This window comes from Hyla sarda, chromosome 2, assembly GCF_029499605.1.
Source record: "Hyla sarda isolate aHylSar1 chromosome 2, aHylSar1.hap1, whole genome shotgun sequence".
Classification (NCBI taxonomy): Eukaryota; Metazoa; Chordata; class Amphibia; order Anura; family Hylidae; genus Hyla; species Hyla sarda.
Window position 1 is genome coordinate 339,853,346 of NC_079190.1, and position 25,921 is coordinate 339,879,266.

Genomic DNA, 25,921 nt, shown 5'->3' on the forward strand with positions numbered 1-25,921 from the left:
GTTTTTTTGCAATTGACATGTATTATATGTTTGTGTAGCATGTGTCTTTTTTCTTACCTGTTTGTGGGTCAGGAAGTTCTGTAGTTCTGTGTTGGATCTCTTACTATTGTTCTCATTTTAGGATTAGGCTGTGGACAAAATGTCAGGGCTTTTTTTTTCCTCTGTTCTTTCAGAACTGCATGAGGGAAATAAGCCACGCCCCCTCACCTCCCCCTCCTGGAGGACGCAGGTCTGCATGAGAGAAAGAAGCCAGAGCAGGGGGAGAGAGAGGACGTACACAGCTCCTCATCTCCCCTCCCCCTACTCTGTCTTCTATGGACGCAGGTCTGCACTGAAAGAAGACAGAGAAGATAATAGTGTTATCTGAAGGGGAGGATAACAAAGTGCACAGGCTGGGGATGTATAGACTGCAGGGGAATAAATCTTGGACTGGAGAGGATTTCTGTGTGTGAAGGAGGAGGGGGGGGGGGGAACACTCCTGAATGACACATGCTGGGAGTTGTAGTCCCTGTTATGTATGTGTATGCTAGTGTTTCCAAACCAGTGTGCCTCCAGCTGTTGCAAAACTAAAACTCCCAGCATGCCTGGACAGCCTTTGGTGAACTTGATGGACATATGTCTTTTTTCGACCGTACTAACTATGTAACTATGTAACAGCTGGAGGCACACTGATTGGGAAACACTGTCCTAGCCTATTCAGTATATTACAAAAAAAGTGCGTTGTTTCCCAACCAGGGTGTCGTCAGCTGTATCAAAACTACAACTCCCCACTGTCCGGGCATGCTGGTAGTAGTTTTGCAACACCTGGAGGCACCCTGGTTGGGAAACACTGGTGTATGCCCTATAGAGGTGTGGTGAACTACAACCCCCAGGAGACTACAGATGCAGCATGCTGGTGTTATACCACAGACTAAAGACTCCTGAATGACATGCTGGGAGTTGTAGTCCCTTTTGTGTGTGTATGACAGTGTATCCCAACCAGGGCTGATTATATTAGTGTGCTGTGTATAAGGGGGCTGACCCGGGAAAATAGTAGGGCGGGTAAAGGGCGGAGCAAAAAAAAAAGGAGCCGCCCCAAACCAGCAAGGCATGTGGCATGCTGGGATTTGTAGTTTTCAGCACAGCAAAAAACAGGGAATAGAAGCAAAGATAGGAAAACAAAGTGGGGGATAAAAAGACAACAAAGAACAGAAATAGAGTAGGCTAAACAACAAGAATAGAAATGAAACAAAAAAAAAAATAGGGTAAGTAAAAACGGAAAAACACGTTGACCACCGGAGTACCCCTTTAATGCTGATTCAGCATACAGCCTGCCATTGGCTTTCTGCAAGAAAGGAGCGCTGATCGGACAGCAGGGAAGCAGTTAAGACACTTCCCACCATCCTCACAGCTAATCAGGACCCTGAGTTGCTGGGATGTGTTTTCAAGGACTTTTAGATTCCACAATTAACTTTGATTGCAGTGTCTAAAGCGTAATGCCGGATATCAGCCTGATCAGTTGGGACCAACAGAGTATGAAGGGTGCACAGAGTACATTTACACCCTGTGTCCTTAATCCATTAAGGACGCAGTGTTTTTCCATTTTTGCACTTTCGTTTTTTTCTCACCTTTTAAAAATCATAACCCTTTCAATTTTGAACCTAAAATTACATATTATGGCTTATGTTTTGCGCCACCAATTCTACTTTGCAGTAGAGTCCACGGGAAAATGGAAAAAAAAAAATTAATGTGCGACAAAATTGAAGAAAAAAATTACATTTTGTAACTTTGGAGGGCTTCAGTTTCTACGCAGTGCATTTTTCGGTAAATATTTGACCTTTTCTTTATTTTGTAGGTCTATACGATTAAATTGATACCCTACTTATATACGTTTGATTGCATAACTACATGCACAAAAATGAATACATTTAAAATTGTAATTTTTTTACCTCTAACTTTTTTCCGGCGTACGGGACAGTATGAGGGCTAATTTTTTTGTGCCGTGATCTGAAGTTTTTAGTGGTACCATTTTTGTATTGATTGGACTTTTTGATCGCTTCTTACACATTTTTTCATGATATAAAAAGTGACCAAAAATAAGCTATTTTGAACTTTGGAATTTTTTCACGCGTCCGCCATTGACCGTGCGGTTTAATTGACAATATATTTTTATATTTCGAACATTTCTGCACGCAGCAATACCACGTTTATTTTTACACAGTTTTTTTGTTTTTTTTATGGAAAGGGGGGGGGGCAGATTTTTATTAGGGAAGGGGTTAAAAGATCTTTATTAACTTTTTTTCACAATTTTTTTTGCAATGTAGGGGCTACAACACTGCACACACTGATCTTTTACACAGATCACTACCATGCATTAACATGGCAATGATCAGTGTTATCGGCGGTCGATTGCTCAAGCCTGGATTTCAGCCTTGGAGCAATCGCCGATTGGACGCGCCGGGGGCAGGTAACGGACCCTCTGCTCGCATTCTAGCTGATCGGGATATCGCGATGGTCCCGATCAGCCCGACTGAACTGACTGGAGTGTATTATTGTTACTTTGGACGTGCCGATCAACTTTGAACGCCGCATCTAAGTGCGATCGTTGTGCCATGTGCTATTAGCCCAGGGTCCCGGCTTTCATTAGCCACTGGGACTGACCACCACATTATGGGTGTCAGGTCCGAGCATTCCTAGATGAACAGTTTCTTGGAAAGTGGATTGGTCGTCGTGGACCAGTTGAATGGCCCCCAAGGTCTCCTGATCTGACCCCCTTAGACTTATCTTTGGGGTCATCTGAAGGCAATTGTCTATGCTGTGAAGATACGAGATGTGCAGCACCTGAAACTATGGATACTGGAAGCCTGTGCTAGCATTTCTCCTGCGGTGTTGCTATCAGTGTGTGAAGAGTGGGAGAAGAGGGTTGCATTGACAATCCAACACAATGGGCAACACATTGAACACATTTTATAAGTGGTCAGAAACTTGTAAATAACTAATGAAATAATAAAGTTACGTTAAAACCAAGCACACCAGTGTTTTTCTTGTGAAATTCCCAATAAGTTTGATGTGTCACATGACCCTCTTCCTATTGAAAAAACAAAAGTTGGATTCAAAATGGCCGCCATGGTCACCACCCATCCTGAAAAGTTTCCCCCCCCCTCACATATACTAATGTGCCACAAACAGGAAGTTAATATCACCAACCATTCCCATTTTATTAAGGTGTATCCATATAAATGGCCCACCCTGTATATTAATTGATTAAAAGGCCGTTTTGTTTTTTATACTTATTTTACTGAAATTTTTTACTTTTGGGATAGAATGCAGTAGATCGGACCGGACTGTGCTAGGAATAGAATATACTCTTCGTACAATATCTGCTAATTTAGTGACCTTGGACTGTCTCTGTTCACAGTAACAAACTGTAAGATATTACTGCAAAGTTCATTAAAGGGGTTATCCACCATAAGGTGATTTTAGTACGTACCCGGCAGGCAGTAATGGACATGCTTAGGAAGGATCTGCGCTTGTCTTGGGGCTAAATGGCTATGTCATGAGATTACCATAATACTGTGGCTAGCTTTTTGTGAACTGGTATTTCCTATTTCAGTTTTCAGACTACAAATCCCAAAATTGCATCTTCCACCCTCCCACACATCAGCCACCCCACCAATTGAAACATAAATGAGCGGCATCCATTCAAATCAGTGTGGTTTTCAATCAGGGTGCCTACAGCTGTTGCATTAGTTGCAGATCGATCTCTCTCCCACCAAGTGATCCCTCCACCCATTGAAGCAGACAGTCTCCCTGTAATCAGCTGACTAGTGAGTCAGGTCTCGGCCGCATTGCAAGCTGGGAAAAATCTGAGACAACAGTCATCTTGTATGCTGTTAAAAATATTGGAGTGAAAAATCACATAAAAATTGTGAGAAAACCGTCACACAAAAGGTACAGACACTATATTATGAACTACACTAACTATACTTCCCCTGTAACATAGTCAAATAAAAAAAAATCCTGGAATACCCCGTTAAGCAAGAACACAAAGCATTGTTTCACACAAAATTGTAAACCGTTTATTTTTTTTTTCTGTACAGTAAACTGCAAATTTTAGAAATATTTCAGATTTAAGTTATTTTCTGCTTCTTTATCAAAATAAAAAAAAAATCTCTATGACCTATATTTACAGAGGTATAAAAATATACATACATTTATATATATCTATTGTGTCTTATGAGGTATGAGAATTATGGGTTCTTAGGCTATCCCCAGCCAGTACATTCAATAAGGCACTATGGAGATGTAAATAAAATGATTGCACACCGCTGCTGTGACAACACCTATGAAACTGGTCAATGCCATATCAAATGTCGCCAGTTACAATCCAAATTTTAGCTATAAATCTTATGTAGGCGCTAGTCTTACTCCTTGAAACCTTAAATAGCTGCTTTTGGAGGAATCATCAACATGTGTAAGCAAGATTAAATACAACTGACTATACTGAAGCCTAACATTCAAATATTCAGAATGTTAGGGTACTTTATCCACCATTTTAAACTTTATAGAGCAAGGATACATCCCATTTACAGAAAGCAAGATTGGTAGGCCGTGGTTGAAAATGTGCATTTACTGGGTCATTGCTCTTTTTGGAAAGTGAAATAGTGGTGGCCATCATTTTTTTTACACTTCTAAATGCTTGCTGAATTGGTCCTTTATTTCATTTGCACACAATGCAAGTGTCAAAAATTATACGCCAAAAATAAAGATAATACACAGAACCCCATTCATCTCTTGCCTAATTTTCAAGAGAATAGCGAAGAGTTGTCAGGTGCACAGAAACAGAATATCACCTCACTTTACCAAAGCTGCACATTTGCTCCATTTTCAAAATATGCAGAGCTGCTTTGCAACTACAGTATATCCTAAAAGTGCCAAAGCATTCCAGAGGATTTTAGTCCAGCTCAATGTGATAATACATTTACGTAAATGTTATACTTTTCTTTCCATATGAGAGTATATAATCTATCAAAGAAAAACATACAGCGACAACAGAGAGCTGGAAATTATTGTGTGGATTTTCCATTGTCCCTCTGTAAAAGGGGCATATTTTGTCTTTATTTACAAAATGCCCGAGCGGAGGGCACTGTTTGCCTTCTCTCAGTCTGTTATCACTACAAGCTCTCCTTCACTCTTGATTGAGTCCTCAGAGTCACTGTACAGTTCATGCATACGTGGCACAGGCCCTCTTGGATCCTGGTTTTGAAGGCTCCTGGAGTTGAGAATTACTGGCCTGTTGCCATCCTGGGATTGGTAAATATCAGAAGGGGACAGATGAGACATTCCTTTCAGAGATTGGGACTGAAATCCAGATGGTGATGGAGGACTTGCCACTGAGCCTTGGGATCTTGGAGAAAAAAAAAAATATATATACATTTCTTTTTAAGTCTCCTAAGAGGGATATAAGCATACAATTGCTTGTGGCAGAAATAATATGCCTTCTGCCACCCATATGCCATGTATGCCACAACATAATTTTACAACAGAAATATATGAGATGGAACATAGCCTAAAAGGGTATATTCACATGTACAGGATCTGCTGCATATTTTGTACAGCTTATTTTGCTACCCGTTAACTTCAATGGGTAGCAAAATCAGCTGCAGAAAATATGCAGCAGATCCTGTATGTGTAAACGTTCCCTAAAGCAACGTTTGTCAGCAAGCAATTCTATGACTGTCTCTTGGCATTCATCAGATCCCTTGGAATCAGCATAAACATTAGTTACACTTTCATTTGCATATGTTAAACTTATAAATGCCCATAAGGTTATGTTCACACTGCATTAAGTATGTAAAACTAGCTTTCAGTGAACAGTTATGTCAGGATGCAGCAGAAATGTGCGTTTTCTCTACTGATATCTGCACAAAGTTATGCAGATTTGCATTTCAGGTTTTTGAAGATGACAAAATTAGCAAGCAGGTTAGTTGACTACTGCGCCATAAATACAAAACAAGTGTTAATAATTCGAGAGCGGAATCTGTGTCTAATTAAAAAAACAAAAGAGCCACACCTTCTGGAAGAACAACCTGCATGTGCTGGCCTAGAGGCTAGGATTTATAAAACCTACAAAAAAACTTAGGCTGCAAGCTAAACAAATATGTTCGTAATCTAGTAACAAAATGAGGATTCATTAAACAAGGTACAAAAGAGAAACAGTTGCCTCTGAACTGAGCCAACATCTCCTTGGCGCTCCCTTTTGTATCCTGCAGTTATTTATCTGGAAGGGACACAAAAGATATGCCATGCCGCAATGATTCCTTTAGATCAAGGACAAGAGATGGGTAAAACCTTTTGTGTTTGCTTTAATTGAATGTCTCAATTATAAAAGACTTTCTCCTATAGAAGCACAATTTATGGGGCAATGTGCCCACAAAAATACAGTCTGTCTATAGTTTAGTATACTTTTAAAATAACATGAAAGCGGTCATGTAAAAGTACTTCAGCTCCCCATTACATAGAATAGATATGATGAATAGGACATTACCCTAAAAGCAATCTGTAAAACTGAGTGTTTTCTCCTGTATAGTCCTAGTCAGAAGTTACTCAACAATGAAGTGGTATAACGGCTGTCTACTTTTGCTTTGTAGTCTGGGATTTCTAGGTCTGTTCCTAAATGGGTGGCTAAACCGGACAGGGCTAAAATAAAAATACCTATAGTTTAGATAGATTATGCATAATTATTGTGTTTTTTTTTTTATACATATCTTTTTACTAATCCATAATCATCTGCCTTCATATCTTTAGATTTCTTATCAGAAAGACAGGTTTTTAAAACAGGAAAAAAAAAATACATAAAGTTCAAATCTAATTATGGATATAGTTCTGATCATTTATTAAAGGAAAACTGTCAGCCAGTTCACCCACACTAAACCCAATACACTGGGTTATAGTGTGGTTGAACAGGAGTCTCTAAAGGGTTCACTTACGTTGTAAAGTTTTGTTGCCGCTGAGTTAGCGTCCTCTAAAGTGTTGTACTTCACCTCGTGTTGTGCTCTGTGTCTTTCTTTGGGTTCCGGAGGAAGGTGCCGAAGTCTGCCCCCTTTGTTGCATATTCATTTATTTGGGTTCCGGAGGAAGGCTTCCGAAGGCCGCCCCCCTTGTTGCATATTCTTAAGTCGGGAGTAGTGAGGGACTGGAGCATGGCAGTTACGCAGCACAGAGCGGCTCTCCCGACACACTGTAAAAACTTCAGCGAATGTGCTCTGAAAAGAGAGCACTACGCTCAGAGGCGTATACCTCCACATCACTAGGACGTGTAGTAGCAGTAAATGAATATGAAACAAGGGGGGGGGGGGGGGCGGCCTTCAGAAGCCTTCCTCTGGAACCCAAATAAATGAATATGCAACAAGGGGGACAGACATCGGCGCCTTCCTTTGGAGCCCAAAGAAAGACTGCCGACGGGGGACCCGCCTGCAAAGGGCAACACAGGAGGTGAAGCACAACACTTTAGAGGATGCTAACTCAGCGGCAACAAAACTTTACAAAGTGAACCAGTATTGGGTTTAGTGTGGGTGAACTGGCTTACAGTTTTCCTTTAAATTCATAGCAAGAGTGGGTACATCTAGTATTAACTGTGGGGTCACAGCGAAGAAAAGAAAAAAAGACTAATATACAAATTGTAGAAATATATTTTAAATATTTAGTTGTGTGCAAAACAATCAATAAAACCAAATAAAAATGTTGTCTTATATAGAGATCTTACATACTTACGGGAGGACATATCCATGACGGGAGTCTTGTCTTCGGTTTTTCATTAGAGCTTTGTATTCTCCTACTCTTAGTCTCTTTCCCTCTACAATACAAGTACGTTTTGGTCGTGGCTTGTATTTGTAGTCTGGATACTTCTCCAAGTGCTGTCGGCTCAGCCGTGCCTGTTCTTCATAGTATGGTTGCTTTTCAGAGTTACTCATAGACTTCCAGCGAGAGCCTGAAAAAAGAAAAACCAACATGCTTGGCACAATCTAAGACACACGTAGCTCCTGTTTACAAAACAAATTTTAAACTTTATTTTAAAGAGTTTACAGACTCCTTTTAAACTTATTTTATTTTAATATGAACAGACCTGCACTTATCAGTGTTTATTGCATGATACCAAACTACCTGCTAACTGTAGTTCAGGATGAGACCCAGGGTTCAATTGCAGTAATAAGGCCCCTGCAGTGAAAAGACTGCTTGACAATTTAAGTACTGCTGGCATCCAACTGGATTCTATGGCATTTTACCATTCAATATCCAAAAATACTATATACTCAAGAAGACAAAAATAATCTTACCAAGAATTTTGCTGATGCTGGAATTGTGCATGTCTGGAAAAGCTTGCAAGATCTTCCTACGTTCATCCTTTGCCCATACCATAAAAGCATTCATTGGCCTCTTTATATGGCTGCCACGGCTCTCAGGGAAGTGGCGAGAACCTAGTAAAAATTTGGAATAAAGATAAAGTTAGACAAAAAAAAAAAAAAGCTTTACACTGGAAAATAATTGATAATTTTGAGCTTCACAAAAGTTGATGCGAAGACACCAATATATGGTTTGAACATAAAACTTGCTACAACTGGCTTTTAGGCCTAAAAGCCCAAAATGAAAGTTTTTTTCTTCCCAATAGCAAACCATATTGTAAACTGAAAAATATGATCAATCCAGACATCAGCTGCTAAATAAAGGCCAGAATCAAGAATGCAGTTTTGTGGCAAACACGGGAGTGGTTCAAAAGTGAAGTATCAGACTTTTCTTCTTGTCAGATCAACCCCTGGATTTGGCTCACAAAACTGCCATAAACATTACATTAGAGATTCCCACTGAACCCTTGGTAGACCTTACCATCAATGTCCATGCTGCATCGTAGCAAAGACTCATCCCCGTCTTGCAGAGAAGAGTCATCCTGAAGTTCCCTTTGAGGCATCGATTCAAACATTTCCTGTGAGACACAAAAATACTGAAGTTTACACAATTTGCTGTTAAGAATATACATTTCTGATGGTTTAAACAACTGCTAAACATATATGTTCCAAAAACAAGTTCAGTGTCTGAAAATAAACTGCAACTAGTGTGACAATTCTTTGAGTATTCCAGTCCAATGTATAGTAATTGCATTTTTTCAGTAATTTCCGACATAATCACTCCCACTTACTGGCTCAAAGTGTGATGTTTATAGCTTGTTGCCTAGGATTCCAGCACGTAGGTTAGCATTATCTTTTTGGTCACACATGCTCAGTCACAGCAATAGGAGTTATAGAAATGTGAGCGGTTTGTTCATGAAACAATAGAAAATAGGAATTAAGAATTCATGTCTAGGCTCTGAGGCAAGGCAGCAAGGAAGCACAATAGGGATAATCATCAAAACCTACGAGAGGAAGCATAATGTAGTTTCTCATAGCAACCAGATTGAAAAATGAGGCATGCAATCTGATTGGTTACTATGGGCAACTGTGCCACTATTCCTCTACACAGGTTTTGCTAAACCTGCTCCTATATGAAGTGCAAAATGGTGTGTAGACTTGCATTTTAGCAATCAGAAGAATATAGGTAGAAGGGGACGGCATGAAGCAGATGTCCTCCGCCACCTTATGGAAATTGTAGTCTGCTGTCCACATGGGAAGCCAAGCTGACAAAAAAGGGTAACTGTACATGTTAAGGATGTATTATTAGAGTTATACTGCTGTTCTGTGTGTAATGTCCCTGAAGCCTTTCATTCAAACTCTATAATACCACTATTTATGGCTGGACTGCATATTAATAGCAAAAGTAGCTCCCTGCTCTCTGGCACTTAACTCCCTGACTTGACACTTAATCTACCTTATTGCAGTAGACTGGCTTCAGAGACTTCTAATGGAGCCAATCTCCTGTAATGAGTCAGATCCATGTGGAGCTTTCCATGCTCCACAGATTGGTGGGGTCTCAGCACTGTGAACCTGACATGACAATTTTTTATTTATTTTTTAAGTCACAATAACACTTTATCCCCTTAACGACACAGGACGTAAGGTGGTACTTAAAGCACCAGGACATACATTTACGTCCTGTACATGACGCGAGCACCGGAGCAGTGCTTGCATCATGCACGGCAGGTCTAGTTAATCGCGCTGATGTCCCCCATTAACCCCTTAAATGCCACGGTATTACCATTTGCGGTAATGCGGGCGTTTAAATGGAACCAACATGGTGGCCAGAGGTCCCATTACCTGCCTCCAGCCATCTCCAGGGGTCTTCTGCTCTGGTCTGAGATCAAGCAGACCAGAGCAGAAGATATCCGATTGCACTGAACAGTATTAGCAATCAATTGAAATAAAAAAAAAAAAAAAGTGTATAAAAAGGAAAACAAAATAACCTCCCCCAGTTATATGAAAGTCGTCCCCCATTTTACCCCCCAAAAAGCATAAAAAAGAAAAAATGTTTTTTTTTGTTTTTTTTTACATATTTGGTATCGCTGTGTGCATTAATGTCCAAACTATCAAAATATTAATTTTAATAATTGTAATAAATTTAATGTTAATAATCCCATATGGTGAACAGCATAATTTAAAAAAAAAAAAAGTTATTTAAAAAGTTAACTATAAGCAAAAGTGGTAGCGATAAAAACAACAGATCATGTCCTCATATGGAAAAATGAGAAAGTTGTAGGTGGTTAAAGTAGGGCAATTTTAAACATACTAATTTTGTTTAAAATGTTTGAGATTCTTTTAAAGCGGTACAATTGTAGAAAAGCATATAACATGGGTATCTTTTTTAATCATATTGGCCCATAGAATAAATAAAACATGTTTAAAAAAAAATTACGGTAACGTTTACACCGTGAAAACAAAACCTTCCTAAATTTGCTAAATTGCGGTTTTCCTTATTAATTTCCCAACATAAATAATATTTTTTGGGTTGGGCCATTCATTTTATGATGAAATTAGTGATGTCACTACAAAGTGATATTAGTCACGAAAAAAAAAAGCCCTCATATTGGTCTGTGAATGGAAATAGAAAAGTTACGATTTTTAGAAGGAGAGGAGGAAAAAACAAAACTGTAAAATAAAATTGCCCTGGTCCTAAAGGCCAAAATGGGCTTGGTCCTTAACCCCTTAAGGACTCAGCCCATTTTGGCCTTAAGGACTCAGACAATTTAATTTTTACGTTTTCATTTTTTCCTCCTCGCCTTCTAAAAATCATAACTCTTTTATATTTTCATCCACAGACTAGTATGAGGGCTTGTTTTTTGCGCGACCAGTTGTCCTTTGTAATGACATCACTCATTATATCATAAAATGTATGGCGCAACCAAAAAACACTATTTTTGTGGGGAAATTAAAACGAAAAACGCAATTTTGCTAATTTTGGAAGGTTTTGTTTTCACGCCGTACAATTTATGGAAAAAATTACATGTGTTCTTTATTCTTAGGGTCAATACGATTAAAATGATACCCATTATTATATACTTTTATATTATTGTTGCGCTTAAAAAAAAATCAAACTTTTTAACCAAATTAGTACGTTTATAATCCCTTTATTTTGATGACCTCTAACTTTTTTATTTTTCCGTATAAGTGGCGGTATGGGGGCTCATTTTTAGCGCCATGATCTGTACTTTTTTTTGATACCACATTTGCATATAAAAAACTTTTAATACACTTTTTATAATTTTTTTTTTAATAAAATGTATTAAAAAAGTAGGAATTTTGGACTTTTTTTTATTTTTTTTTTGTTCACGCCGTTCACCGTACGGGATCATTTACATTTTATTTTAATAGTTCGGACATTTACGCACGCGGCGATACCAAATATGTCTATAAAAAATGTTTTTTACGCTTTTTGGGGGTAAAATAGGAAAAAACGGACATTTTACTTTTTTATTGGGGGAGGGGATTTTTCACTTTTTTTTTACTTTTACTTTTACATTTTTTTACATTTTTTTTTTTACACTTGAATAGTCCCCATAGGGGACTATTCATAGCAATACCATGATTGCTAATACTGATCTGTTCTATGTATAGGACATAGAACAGATCAGTATTATCGGTCATCTCCTGCTCTGGTCTGCTCGATCACAGACCAGAGCAGGAGACGCCGGGAGCCGCACGGAGGAAGGTGAGGGGACCTCCGTGCGGCGTTATGAATGATCGGATCCCATCAGCAGCGCTACGGGCGATCCGATCGTTCATTTAAATCGCGAACTCCCGCAGATGCCGGGATCTGTATTGATCCCGGCACCTGAGGGGTTATTGGCGGACGCCCGCGAGATCGCGGGCGTCGGCCATTGCCGGTGGGTCCCTGGCTGCGATCAGCAGCCGGGATCAGCCGCGCATGACACGGGCATCGCTCCGATGCCCGCGGTTATGCTTAGGACGTAAATGTACGTCCTGGTGCGTTAAGTACCACCTCACCAGGACGTACATTTACGTCCTGCGTCCTTAAGGGGTTAAGGGGTTAATGATCAGTCAGAAAAAAATGGTTTCCGGTATGGTCACATGTAGCAGAAGTGCTGTGGATTTTCTACAGGAAAGTTTTCATGTGGAAAATCTGCAGCATTTACACATTCAGCAAAATGGCTGGAATTTCAGGCACATACCACAGAAATGGTGCACAATTTCTATTTCTATTAACAGGTTGGGTTTACAATAGTAAATCAGGGCCATTTTGTCAGGTTGTGCGCCAGATTTTGCGCCAGAATTTCAAAAACCCAACCAACTCTACATTTTTACTCAGAAAACCTTGAAAAGGGGGTGTGGTCACCGAAGAGGGGGTGTGGTCACCAAAAAGTAGCGTATCCACGTATATTTAGTAAGCTTTCCACATAAAATGTGGTGGATTTGAACTCCGGAAAACCACACAGCTCAGAACAGTTAAAAAAAAAAAACAAAAAAAAAAACTGCAGGGGGGCAGACAGCTGACAAGTCCGGAATCATGGTAACAGGTAAACAAAACAAAGCTCATAGCGCAACAGCTGACCAGAGACCAGGGAGCATGCACAAACAGTTTGTGCATGCTCCCTGGTCTCCGGCCAGCTGTTGCACTATGAGCTTTGTTTTGTTTACCTGTTACCGTGACTCTGGACCTGTCAGCTGTCTGCCCCCCTGCGGTGACCGTGTCTATTTACATGGTGCTGTGTGCAGCAGCGGAGATAGGCGTGACCAAGCGGTGTGTTTGACCGTGAAACGGGGCCGTCGCCGCTCCTCTTGCAGCTCCTGGAGCAGTGTTCCTCCCGTGTGATGTAACTGCACTACGATTTCCAAATAAACCCCTCCACGTTTGCTGAATCAAAGGGTGAGTGCTTCTCTATTATTTCTCTGCACTGTGTGTTAAAAAATGAAACCTGACCTGTGATTGGTTGCTGTGGGCAAAACCAGTTTTTGTTTTTACAGATTTTAATTTATCCAACCAGATTGGTTCAGGTGCCAGATAGGAAAATGTGTCCAGAGTTTTCCTATCTAGCTCAAACTTTGCAAGCGGGAAAAGGAAAAATGCCTGATGACAAGTGATGCAAAAAACACAAAACCAGGTCCCAATGCAATGGATATATGCAGGGCTGGTTTTAGGCTTAATGTGGCCATGGGCAAAATTAAAAGTGGGGCCCCAGAAGCCAAACAAGTCAGTCACATTTAGTTAATTCAGGATGTAGCATGCCAAGAGTGTTGCAAGTTTGTTAACCTCTTAAGGACACAGCACATACCTGTAAGCCCTGCACCCGCTCCCCTGCCAGGACCTATGTCTAATGCCGTACATCACCGGTCGCAGTGATGCCCAGCATTAGCCCCTAGTTGATCGCCATGTCTAACGTGAAAGTAAAACCGTTCCCGGCTGTACGGGACCACCGCGGTGAAATCGGCTGGATCAGCAGAGCGCTGATAACACTGATCTATGCTATGGTATAGCATTGAACAGTGTATGCAATCAGAAGACTGCATGTAATAGTCCACTATGGGGACTAAAAAATGGTTTAAAAAAAAAGAAAAAAAAACCTTTCCTAATAAAAGTTTGAATCGCCCCCCTTTTCGCATAAAAAAAAAAGAAAAAAAAATATGTAAGCAAAAAACAAACAAACTTGTGGTATTGCCACATGCGTAAATGTCCGAACTATAAAAATATAATGTTAACTAAACCAATGGCGTATACGTCAAAAAAATTTCAAAGTCCAAAATTGCGTATTTTTGGTCATTTTGTATACCCTAATAAAAATTTATAAAAAGCGATCAAAAAGTCCCATCAAAACAAAAATGATACCAATAAAAAACTACAGACCATGGCGCAAAACATTTTGCCCTCATACATCCCCATATACGGAAAAATAAAGATCTAGGGGTCAGAAGATGCCAATTTTAAACATACTAATTTTGGTGCATGTAGTTCTATATTTTTAAAATAATATAATAAAATGAAACCTACATAAATTGGGTATCCTTGTAACCATATGGACCTACAGAATAAATATCACTTTTTTTTCCCCCACAAACAATTTTTTTTTGTTTCGTCATAGATTCTGTGGTGAAATGACTGATGTCATTGCAAAGTAAAATTGGTAGAAGGTGAGGAGGAAAAAACGAAAGCGCAAAAATGGGAAAAAGCCGAGTCCTGAAAGGGTTAAAGGATCAGGAGCACAAGCCACAAAGCATGTGTCCCTATAGACACACAGAATACTGCTATAGTGTTCCCAAATAAAAATCACAATATAAATAAAATTATATTATCACATACAGTACATAGTGGTAGATACCAGCTATACCCTGGCACCATGCAGACCGAATGAGGAGGGGTTCACATATATCAGGTGTCCGGCACAGTTTCCCTATGGCGTGCACTGGAGCGAAACTGATGCTTGAACTGATCCCGTTCATTTGAATGGGACAGTTCACAATGATTCAGAGTCTTAATTTTGACACCAGATGTTTGGACACACCGGAGAGAGAAGTTTGGATTACACCCCTGAAATACACTACTGTGTGTGTGTGTGTGTGTGTAATATATATATATATTTTTTTTTTTTTTTTTTCCCCATGCATACACAATATATTATATATATATACATATATACACACACACACACATATACATATATACACACACATAATATTATACACACATACACACATATATATTATATATACATATATACACACTACACCCATAGCTGTAGAGAATTTTCACAAGCTAAACAGAAGAGGAAAAACTACTTTGTCAAAATACACTCCAAAATGTTTTTTTTTTTTAATATATATATATATATATATATATATATATATATATATATATATATATATATATATATATATATATATATATATATATATATATATATACATACACACACACACACACTTTTTTTTTTGGGGGGGGGTTGTAATCCAGGCTATAAAAGGATTGTCCTTACACAGACTTGAAAATCCAAAGGCAGAATTGTATTGAATACACATGAATATACATGTTTTCAGGTAACGGAGGATGCTGATTAGCCTGGCTATAAGGGAAGCAATCACTCCCAAAGCCACAGTAAATTCCATCTCCATCAAAAATCTGAGGGTATACCTTGGATTTTTGCTGAAGAAAAAGGAAGACTGCTGATGTTTTCAGGCACTGACCATAATTTCCTATTAATCAAGGGTGTTATCACCACATGACCTCACTTGACTTATTGCCTGGTTGTTCCTGTTCTTTTTTAAAAGATGTGCACTGGAAACAGTGTTGCACCCTATTATAGTTACCTTAACATTGTGACCATCACGTTGCTCTGGTGTTTTGTTCTGTCCATGAAGAAGCTGCCGTGCTTCTTGTATTGCTTTAGTAATGGCATCACCTTCACCCAGGAAACCTGAGGAAGAAAATATTAATAAATCACAATATTAGGATGAATAAATTCATACAATTTCAGCAATAGAATTAAGCAGAATGGGAAGAGTTTATTAACCCACTGGCACCATCTGCTGTACATTCCTTGCAGATAGCACAGACAGTGCATGAGGCGGCCTCAGGAGCAGAGTCCACTTCACAAGCAGTGGGTGTCAACAAATATATTATGGCTGACATGGTGTTGGCATCTAAGTGGTTAGGCGGATTGAGGGGAGATTCCTCTGTCACCTAATCACTGCATTGCTGACTGTTTTAATTGGTAGCCAGGGGTCTAATGAAGGCCCCCAGTTGTGCCATCTTAGCATTATCTAATTAAGCCCTGACTCTTGAGGGCCTAATAGGTGTATGTGTATTATGCAAACTATCAAGTGATCAAAAACACACAAAAAAATTGTTATGTAGGAATCAAAATAATAAAGAAGTTGGCTATTTTGGGAGAGTTTGTTTTCACAGTGTACATGGTGGTAAAAACAACATGATAAAGGGGTTGTCTTTGCCAACCAGCCAGCACAAAGCCTAACTTTGAATACACAAATATATTTATAACAAACTCCCCCAAAATAGCCAATTTCTGTAATATTTTGATTCCTACACACCAATTTTTTTTTGTGTTTGTGTATACATAAGTTACATTAACCCCTTAAGGACCAAGACCATTTTAACCTTAAGGACCAGGCCAATTTTATTTTTATTCTAAAATCCGTAACTCTTATATTTCCATCTACAGACCCATATAAGGGCTTTTTTTTTTTTTTGCGTGACCAATTGTATTTTGTAAGGAAACCTAATTTTACCATAAAATGTACGGCGAACGCAAAAAATTTTTTTTTTTTTTTTTTTTTTTTAAGGGAGGAAATTTAAATGAAAACCACAATTTTACACATTTTGGAGGGTTTTGTTTTCAAACTGTACACATTACGGTAAAATGACATGACATGTGTTCTTTACTCTGTGGGTCAATACGATTAAAATGATACCCATGGCTAGATACTTAGATTTATTTTATTTTTTTTTGCGGTACAAAAATATAAAACACTTTTTGTACAAAAATCAGTAATGTAAAATCGCCCTATTTTGCGCCGTCATCTGTACTTTTAATCGATACCACATTTGCATATATAAAACTTTTAGATCATTTTTTTATAAAATGCTACTAAAAAGCAGCATTTTTGGACTTAGATTTTTTACATTTATGCCGTTCACCGTACGGGATCATTAACATTATATTTTGATAGTTGGGACATTTACGCACGCGGCGATAAATAGGTTTATAAAAAAAATAATTACGCTTTTTGGGGGTAAAATGGGAAAAAAAAGGTATAGGAAGCAATCAATAAAATCGAGGTAATGGCACAGATTTACTATTGTAGTAGGCTTTTTAGGCACACATCTCTGGAAAATTGTGGCGCACCGATGAAGTGGCTTATTGAGCTCCAATCGGATTTACACAAACTAACAGCAAAATTATGAAAAAAGAATTTAGAAAATTTTCCTTACACAATTACTTCAGATTTTTTTGACCACTAAGATTTGTGAAAAAAACACAACTAAAACTGCATTTTGAGTAGATTTCAATATTAAAAACCCATGGACAAGCTCACTTTATTGGGTTAAAAATGCAATTTGTAATGTTGTTTAGGTTTTCTCTTTTAAAGTATCACAATTTGCTAAAATGTTGGTGCATGAGTATGGGATGATGGGATGTAAATAGTAAATCTGGGCCATTGTGTTTTTAAATTTTTTTTTTTTTTAAGCCTATTAATACATATTTTACTAATGCAAATATCAGAAATTTTGGTTTACCAGAACAACCTCTTTTTCAAAGGAATATAAATCATCTGATAGTCTTAAAGGTTATGGACACCTTCGCATTGATTTTTCTTCATTGCTAACTTGTTTTCTGAATGCAAAATGAGGTCACTTTCTAAACAGCCTTCAATAAAAGTTTCATACCATTTAGCTGTTGCTCAGACAAACAGCTTGTCTGCTGTCTGTGTGATAGCAGCAGGGAGGAGTTACAGACCAACGCAAAGTGTGGACAAAATGGAGAGAAAACTTAAAGGACAGCTCACACAGGCTGGAGAAAGAAGAGAGCAGACCCAAGGCAGTGTGCAGGGAAGATCACATGGGATTTATACATGTACAGAGGGAAAACAAAGCTCACACAAAAAATGTAGAAGAGATACTAAGCTAAATGATTTAATGACATATGAAGACGTTTTTATACCACAAAAAGTACAAAGAAAGAAAAAAAATATATAAAATGTATTTTAGAAGGTGTCCTAGCTATAAATGTGTAACCTTAAAACATGGCTACTGCAGACATACCAAGCGGTAAGCTGGATCGTGTAGGACTAGATGCAGTATCTCGGTTACCTCCAACACCATTGCTTGCTGCTGGTGAAAGTTTTAAATTTGGAGAGTTACTCGATGTGGGAGACTGGTCAGAAGCTTTGGGTTTGGCTGTCAGATTCAAAGGCTGAGATGGTTCCTAAGTAAAATGTGAAAAGGAACATTAGAACCGTATTTTATATTACACCTTATTCCTTTACTGATTCAAGTTTTTTTACTAAAGTACTTCACCTGTTTTCCAGTAGTAGAGGCTCTTGGTGGTGTAGGATTATGAAGCAGCTGCATGGGATATTCCACTGAAAGTTGAAGTAGTGCATTAATACAAACTGACTGTAATGTTGCTCTTAATAGTAATACTTAACAAATGAAAAATAATTTTTAAAATACCGTATATACTCGAGTATAAGCCGACCCGAGTATAAGCCGAGACCCCTAATTTCAACCCAAAATCCCAGGAAAAGTTATTGACTCGAGTATAAGCCTAGGGTGGGAAATACCTCATCCCCCCTGTCATCATCCAGACCCGTCATTAACATCCTCATCATCCCCTTGTCATCATCCCACACATCCCCCCTTCATCATCCCCTTGTCATCATCCCACACATCCCCTTATCATCCCACACATCCCCCCTTCATCATCCCCTTGTCATCATCCCACACATCCCCCCTTCATCATCCCCTTGTCATCATCCCACACATCCCCTTATCCCACACATCCCCCCTTCATCATCCCCTTGTCATCATCCCACACATCCCCTTATCCCACACATCCCCCCTTCATCATCCCCTTGTCATCATCCCACACATCCCCCCTTCATCATCCCCTTGTCATCATCCCACACATCCCCTTATCATCCCACACATCCCCCCTTCATCATCCCCTTGTAATCATCCCACACCCCCCCCCTTCATCATCCCCACCCCCCTTCATCATCCCCACACCCCCCCCCCCCTTCATTATCCTCTTCTCATCATTCGCCCTCAGTGGTCTTCAACCTGCGGACCTCCAGAGGTTTCAAAACTACAACTCCCAGCAAGCCCGGGCAGCCATCGGCTGTCCGGGCTTGCTGGGAGTTGTAGTTTTGAAACCTCCGGAGGTCCGCAGGTTGAAGACCACTGCGGCCTTCAACATGCGGACCTCCAGAGGTTTCAAAACTACAACTCCCAGCAAGCCCGGGCAGCCATCGGCTGTCCGGGCTTGCTGGGAGTTGTAGTTTTGAAACCTCCGGAGGTCCGCAGGTTGAAGACCACTGCGGCCTTCAACATCATCCAGCCCCCTCTCACCCCCTTTAGTTCTGAGTACTCACCTCCGCTCGGCGCTGGTCCGGTCCTGCAGGGCTGTCCGGTAAGGAGGTGGTCCGGTGAGGAGGTGGTCCGGGCTGCTATCTTCACCGGGGGCGCCTCTTCTCCGCGCTTCCGGCCCGGAATAGAGCCGTTGCCTTGACAGCGACGTATCTGCGTCGTTGTCAAGGCAACGTGACTATTCTGAGGCCGGGCCGGAAGCGCTTAGAAGAGGCCTCCCCGGTGAAGATAGCAGCCCGGACCACCTCCTCACCGGACCACCTCCTTACCGGACAGCCCTGCAGGACCGGACCAGCGCCGAGCGGAGGTGAGTACTCAGAACTAAAGGGGGTGAGAGGGGGCTGGATGATGTTGAAGGCCGCAGTGGTCTTCAACCTGCGGACCTCCGGAGGTTTCAAAACTACAACTCCCAGCAAGCCCGGACAGCCGATGGCTGCCCGGGCTTGCTGGGAGTTGTAGTTTTGAAACCTCTGGAGGTCCGCATGTTGAAGACCACTGCGGGTGGGGGAGTTCACTCGAGTATAAGCCGAGGGGGGTGTTTTCAGCACGAAAAATCGTGCTGAAAAACTCGGCCTATACTCGAGTATATACGGTATGTGCAAAAAATCTTGGTGAAACTTTGCAACACGTGTAGCAAAATATCTGAGGTTTTCCCAAAGGACCAGGAGATTTTGCTTTGAACAGAATAATGAAAGTTAATAAACTATATATAAATATTTACTGCAGTATACAAGTAAATTATTTTATTAAAAAATCTTAATCCTTCCAATAATTATCAGCTACTGAAGTTGAGTTGTTCTTATCTGTCTGGAAACAGTGCTCTCTGCTGACATCTCTGCTTGTCTCAGGAACTGCACAGAGCAGAATAGGTTTGCTATGGGAATTTGCTTCTACTCTGGACAGCTCCCGAGACACGTGTCATCAGAGAGCACCGAGACAGAAAACAACGCAACTTCAGCAGCTCATAAGTATAGAAAGGATTAAGATTTTTTTTTATAGAAGTGAGTTACAAATCTTACAATGGAAAAGGGTAGCATGCACTCACCGCGGGTAAACAGCTGCAGGCCCGAGGTCCGGGATCACCACGGCATGGACGAGGACGGTAAGGGGCGCTCAGAGGCTACGTCGGCTGTTTTGGACGTAGGAACGTCCTTCTTCTGGCCTCAACGTTCACGTCATAGCGTTGCCCTTTTATGGAAGTCTGTAGAAAATGTGAGTAACCATAGAAACGTATAAACTATGGGTCTGTGTGTGGATCAAAATGGAACAAAAAGCGAAGGCGAGTCGAGGAAAGAGAAAATGAGTTCCAATACCAGGTAGTAAAGAATAAAGCTCATATTGGAAGCTATATACTTTTAGTAATAACTAATGGTGAATATATAGACCCTAATGGAAAGAAAAAGAAAAGCCAAAAAGTGAAAAAAGTAAATAGTGTTCACCATTAGTTATTACTGAAAGTATATAGCTTCCAATATGAGCTTTATTCTTTACTACCTGGTATTGGAACTCATTTTCTCTTTCCTTGACTCACCTTCGCTTTTTGTTCCATTTTGATCCACACACAGACCCATAGTTTATATGTTTCTATGGTTACTCACGTTTCCTAAAGACTTCCATAAAAGGGCAACGCTATGTCTGAAACAGCCGGCGTAGCCTCTGAGCACCCCTTACCATCCTCGTCCATGCCGTGGTGATCCCGGACCTCGGGCCTGCAGCTGTTTACCTGCGGTGAGTGCACGCTACCCTTTTCCATTGTATTGTTTGATACTTTATCTAGTGTGTGCCCCCCGCAGGTGCTGCGTTGTTATATATCGGGTCCGGAGGCTGCCAGTGTTTACCAGTGGTATTGTATATTTGCATGCTTAAGCTATACGGTGTGCTCTCTCCTTCTCTAGTGGCTTGAGTTACAAATCTGTTTAACTTTCTGGAGCCAGTTGATATATTAAAAAAAAGTTTTCCTGGATAACCACTTTAAGGACTTTTATTTTTACGTTTTTCCTCCTCGCCTTCAAAAATTCATAACTCTTTTATATTTTCATCCACAGACTAGTATGAGTGCTTGTTTTTTGCACGACCAGTTGTCCGTTGTAATGCCATCACTAACTTTACCATAAAATGTATGGTGCAAAAAAAAAAAAAAAAACATTTGTGTGGGGAAATTAAAAAGAAAACCAATTTTGCAAATTTTGGAAGGTTTCGTTTTCACGCCGTACAATTTACGGTAAAAATGACATGTGTTCTTTATTCTTTGGGTCAATACGATTAAAATTATACCCATGATAACATATTTTTCTATTAGGCTGCTTTCACACTATGAGGTTCTCCCGTTAATACACGTACGTTTGAAACATAATTATTAACACACGTTAAACAACCCCATTCAAGTCAATGGGTTTTTTCGTTTACCCTTTGTCACACGTTATAGCCAGTCATGACTAATGTACGTTAGTTGTGACGGGAGAAATAACGTGACATGCACTAATTTTTCGCACGTCACAAGAAACGGGTATATTAACGTATGTTATTTTTAACATTGAAGTCTATGGCCGACATACGTTAGAAAATACATCCGTTAATGCCCGTTATTATAACGGACATTATTTTTACTGAGCATGCTCAGAAGAGGTGACATCTGTAGACTCCTGCAGTGCTGAGGGACTACTACTGCTCCCATCATGAAACAGACTTGTTTCCATGCTAGGAGTAGTAATTCCTCACTGCAGGAGTCTGCCGGTGGCTGGGGAGGTTACATTAGTGTTTGTACTACTACCCCCATCATGGAACAGACTCTGTTCCATGATGGGGGTTGTAGTACAGGGGCTGAGGGATTGATTGCACCGGGTCTCACTTCTGACACCCGATGCGATCAGAAGTTATTAAGCAGGGGAGTGGGCGGCATGCTCCGCAACCCTGCGATCACGATGCATTTTTTACTTTCATTTTTAAATTCCCCGCGGGGAACCCTGAATGCCCTGTACTGAGGAGCCAATCAGGGATCCCCCTGGGGTTTTAAAAATGGACAATGTGAGGGAACATATGTATAATAAAAGTGTTTATTTGGGGGGGGGGGGGAGGAATAGATCGCTATATATCTAGCCCCCGCCAGCGCATTAATAAAAATATGACCCCTGCCAGCCCATTTATAAGTATATATCTATACCCCCACCAGCGCATTTATAAGTATATATCTATACCCTCCGCCAGCGCATTTTTAAGTATATATCTATACCCCCCGCCAGCACATACTGTGACCCCGCCAGCGCATTTGTCCTAATTTTCTATTGCAGCGCTATATGTGACAACCGTCCATACCTATCAGAACGTATTCAGCAGCGGCCCGGCCAGATGATCCTGACAGATATATTATTCATTCATAGCGCCGGCAGCTGTATATGTATATAGATGTGCTGGGGGGCAGACATATAGCGTTATCTGCCCCCCACATCGCTTCTATATACATATACAGCTGCCGGCGATATGAATGAATAGTATATCTGTCAGGATCATCGGCCGAGCGGCTGCTGGAATGCGCTCCTGACATATATACTTGTCATATATAGCGCATTTAGACAGCGTTATATATGACAAGTATATATGTCAGGAGCGCATCCAGCAGCCGCTCGGCCGATGATCCTGACAGATATACTATTCATTCATAGAGCGGCAGCTGCATATCTGTCAGGATCATCGGCCGAGCAGCTGCTGGAATGCGCTCCTGACATATATACTTGTCATATATAGCGCATTTAGACAGCGTTATATATGACAAGTATATATGTCAGGAGCGCATCCAGCAGCCGCTCGGCCGATGATCCTGACAGATATACTATTCATTCATAGAGCGGCAGCTGCATATCTGTCAGGATCATCGGCCGAGCGGCTGCTGGATGCGCTCCTGACATATATACTTGTCATATATAACGCTGTATAAATAGGGACCCACTCTAAATAGGTGGCCTTGACGTGGCGAGTGGGCTTGTACTTTTTGATCAAAAATGTATACTAACAACCTGTTAGTTTTTGATATTATGCTGAGAAGCAAGTAGATCATTATACAAGATTGTAGATGTGCGACCATGTCTGTTTCTTCTACCTGAATTCACAGAGGTGTAAAAACGTCCGGTACATGACTATGTTTTGTAGCATCCCTTAATTCACCCGTTATTAAACGTCTGTTAATAATACATAATAACATACGTTTATTAACGGGTGAACTTCATAGTGTGAAAGCAGCCTTACTGTTGTGCTTAGAAAAAAAGAAAAAAATCGCAAACTGTTTAACCAAATTAGTACGTTTAAAATCCCCCTATTTTGAAGACCTATAACTTTTTCATTTTTTCGTATAAGCGGCAGTATGAGGGCTCATTTTTTGCGACGTGATCTGTACTTTTTATTGATCCCATATTGCTTATATAAAACTTTTAATACTTTTTTTAATAAATTTTTTGGGGAATAAAATGTTATAAAAAAGCAGCTATTTTGGACTTTTTTTTACGTTCACCGTACGGTATCATTAACATTTTATGCTCATGGTTATGCATAGGACGTAAATGTACGTCCTGGTGCGTTAAGTACCAGCTCACCAAGATGTACATTTACGTCCTGTGGCGTTTAAGGGTTAACAAGAGGCTGTGCTCACATGGTGCCATTATTTTCAATAATTTCTTGGCCTCAAATATATTTAACATATAGAGAGGATTTGTTCTATAGGTTAAAAATTTACTTTGATTCATTTTTAGTACTCACCAGGCTTGCAAGGAATTGGTTGCATAAGAGGTGACATCTGGGGATCTGAAGGAACTGCCTGAGCAGGGGGGAATGCTGGAATCATGACATATGGCATGTTTACTTGCTGCAAAGACCACACAAAAAAAAAGTGTGAAGGTTTAACAATAAGAACAGAGATTGTAAAAGTTTCTAGTAGATTGAAGATGGAAACTGATAATTACCTGGATCTGCTGCTGTAACATATTAATTTTGTGCTGCTGCTGGATAAGCTGTTGCTGCTGTTTAGCAATCTGTGCAGGAAAAGTTGACAGAAGATAAGTACTACAATAATACAATGCAAAACAGTCATGTAGTACACTGTTTGTTTATTTATTTTTACTTGTTTTATTGAAAAGTGAGTAAAGGCAGATACAATGTACATTACAGGCGACAGGGGAATAATAACCGTAACAAGATCTTCAGAGTCACAGTTGCCATAGTACATAGTTAGTGGAAACAGAACATGAAGGGATATAAAACCCAGACACGAGTGCAAACAAGAACATGAACAAAATGCCTTCACAATGCTGGTGTACGGAGTCAGGATGACCTATTGTAGACAAGGCAGAGCTTCCCCACAGACCGTCCCTATGGTACCGCTGAACAGGGAAAAGGAAAAGAGGAAGGACAAGACAGAGGAAGAGGTAGGAAAGGTACAAGATTAAAGGGGGGAGCCAAGGGCACCTGAAGACAAAGAGGCAAAGGCTAAAGGCGAGTTCCAAGTAAGAGGAGTTCAACACCAAGTTCCCTACACCGTATAGAATTTATTAGGACACTTTCTATGTTTGAAAACCAGTTGTCTGAAGTGGATAATACCATTAACCAGTTTCTTCTATTAGGAGAGGGAGGGGGGAACGGGGGTCCATCCAGCGCAAGGCTATAGCCTTCTTTGCCAGTGATAGCACTTCCCAAAGGAAGATCTTCATGTGGTGTTGCCAGGAATTCCCAGGGAGTGCCCCAAAGAGAGATCAGGGGGTCTAACAGGACCAGGATAGAAAATAAAGAGGAGAGGAAGCCAATCACCTCCCGCCAGTAAGTTTGTAGAAATGGGCACATCCAGATCATATGCCGGGGGAGCGGAGGAAGGTATGTACATCTTTATTTTTTTTATTGCCGGCAGTATGGGGGACAATTTTATATTCTGGAGTTCTCGTTTAATGTCAGTAAACAAAGTCATGGTCTGAGACTGTCGCCAGACCTGTATGGCTAGCTTATGGAGGCGTAAGAGCCCTAAGACCAGAGGGGGAGCACCCTCCAGGAACACCCGTAAGGATTCAGGACCCAGAAAGAGCCAGGTGATGCTCCACATTCGGCAAGTGGTCCGTGGACACCCATTGCCGAATATAGTGGAGTTGTCCAGCCAGGAAATAAGCCACATTCAGTTTGTTTCTACCTGCTCCTGCTGCTGTCTTGCAAGCTCCATCTGCTGCTGCTGTTTCTCCAACAGCATAGCTGCCATGTTCCGATGTTCAGAATGTGCACTAAGAAGCTGATCCCTCAATCCTGCTAGCTGACGGATCATCAACAACAATTGTAGCTCTTTCTCTGCCAAGCTCTCCTGAGTGCCTAAAAACATAAAAGAATTAATCTAATATGGAAACACACAAAATATGCTAGACATGGTAGAAACTTAAGT

At 40.4% G+C, this 25,921-nt stretch overlaps 1 protein-coding gene and 1 long non-coding RNA gene across 8 annotated transcripts in view; one reads left to right on the plus strand and one right to left on the minus strand.

Moving 5' to 3' along the window:
* Window positions 1-4,045: 4,045 nt before the first annotated feature.
* SOX13 (SRY-box transcription factor 13) overlaps window positions 4,046-25,921 on the minus strand; it is a 67,594-nt gene continuing 45,718 nt past the window's right edge. For 4 of the 7 annotated variants that reach the window (XM_056558139.1, XM_056558137.1, XM_056558136.1 and 1 more), the window contains 10 exons: window positions 25,679-25,851; window positions 24,468-24,536; window positions 24,265-24,370; window positions 18,448-18,512; window positions 18,193-18,355; window positions 15,720-15,826; window positions 8,863-8,959; window positions 8,316-8,456; window positions 7,753-7,969; window positions 4,046-5,386 (listed from right to left, as the gene is read on the minus strand). In XM_056558139.1, coding sequence (XP_056414114.1) covers window positions 5,140-5,386; window positions 7,753-7,969; window positions 8,316-8,456; window positions 8,863-8,959; window positions 15,720-15,826; window positions 18,193-18,355; window positions 18,448-18,512; window positions 24,265-24,370; window positions 24,468-24,536; window positions 25,679-25,851 — 1,385 coding nt within the window. In that variant the 3' untranslated portion in view covers window positions 4,046-5,139. Of the gene's footprint in view, window positions 5,387-7,744; window positions 7,970-8,315; window positions 8,457-8,862; window positions 8,960-15,719; window positions 15,827-18,192; window positions 18,356-18,447; window positions 18,513-24,264; window positions 24,371-24,467; window positions 24,537-25,678; window positions 25,852-25,921 lie in introns of all 7 variants that reach the window. The other 3 variants (XM_056558138.1, XM_056558142.1, XM_056558141.1) reach the window with 3 other exon arrangements.
* The window catches only part of LOC130356495 (uncharacterized), a 125,142-nt gene continuing 112,245 nt past the window's right edge, over window positions 13,025-25,921 (plus strand). Inside the window, exon 1 of the long non-coding RNA XR_008888899.1 lies at window positions 13,025-13,287. This is a non-coding gene — a long non-coding RNA (uncharacterized LOC130356495). The remainder of the gene's footprint in view (window positions 13,288-25,921) is intronic.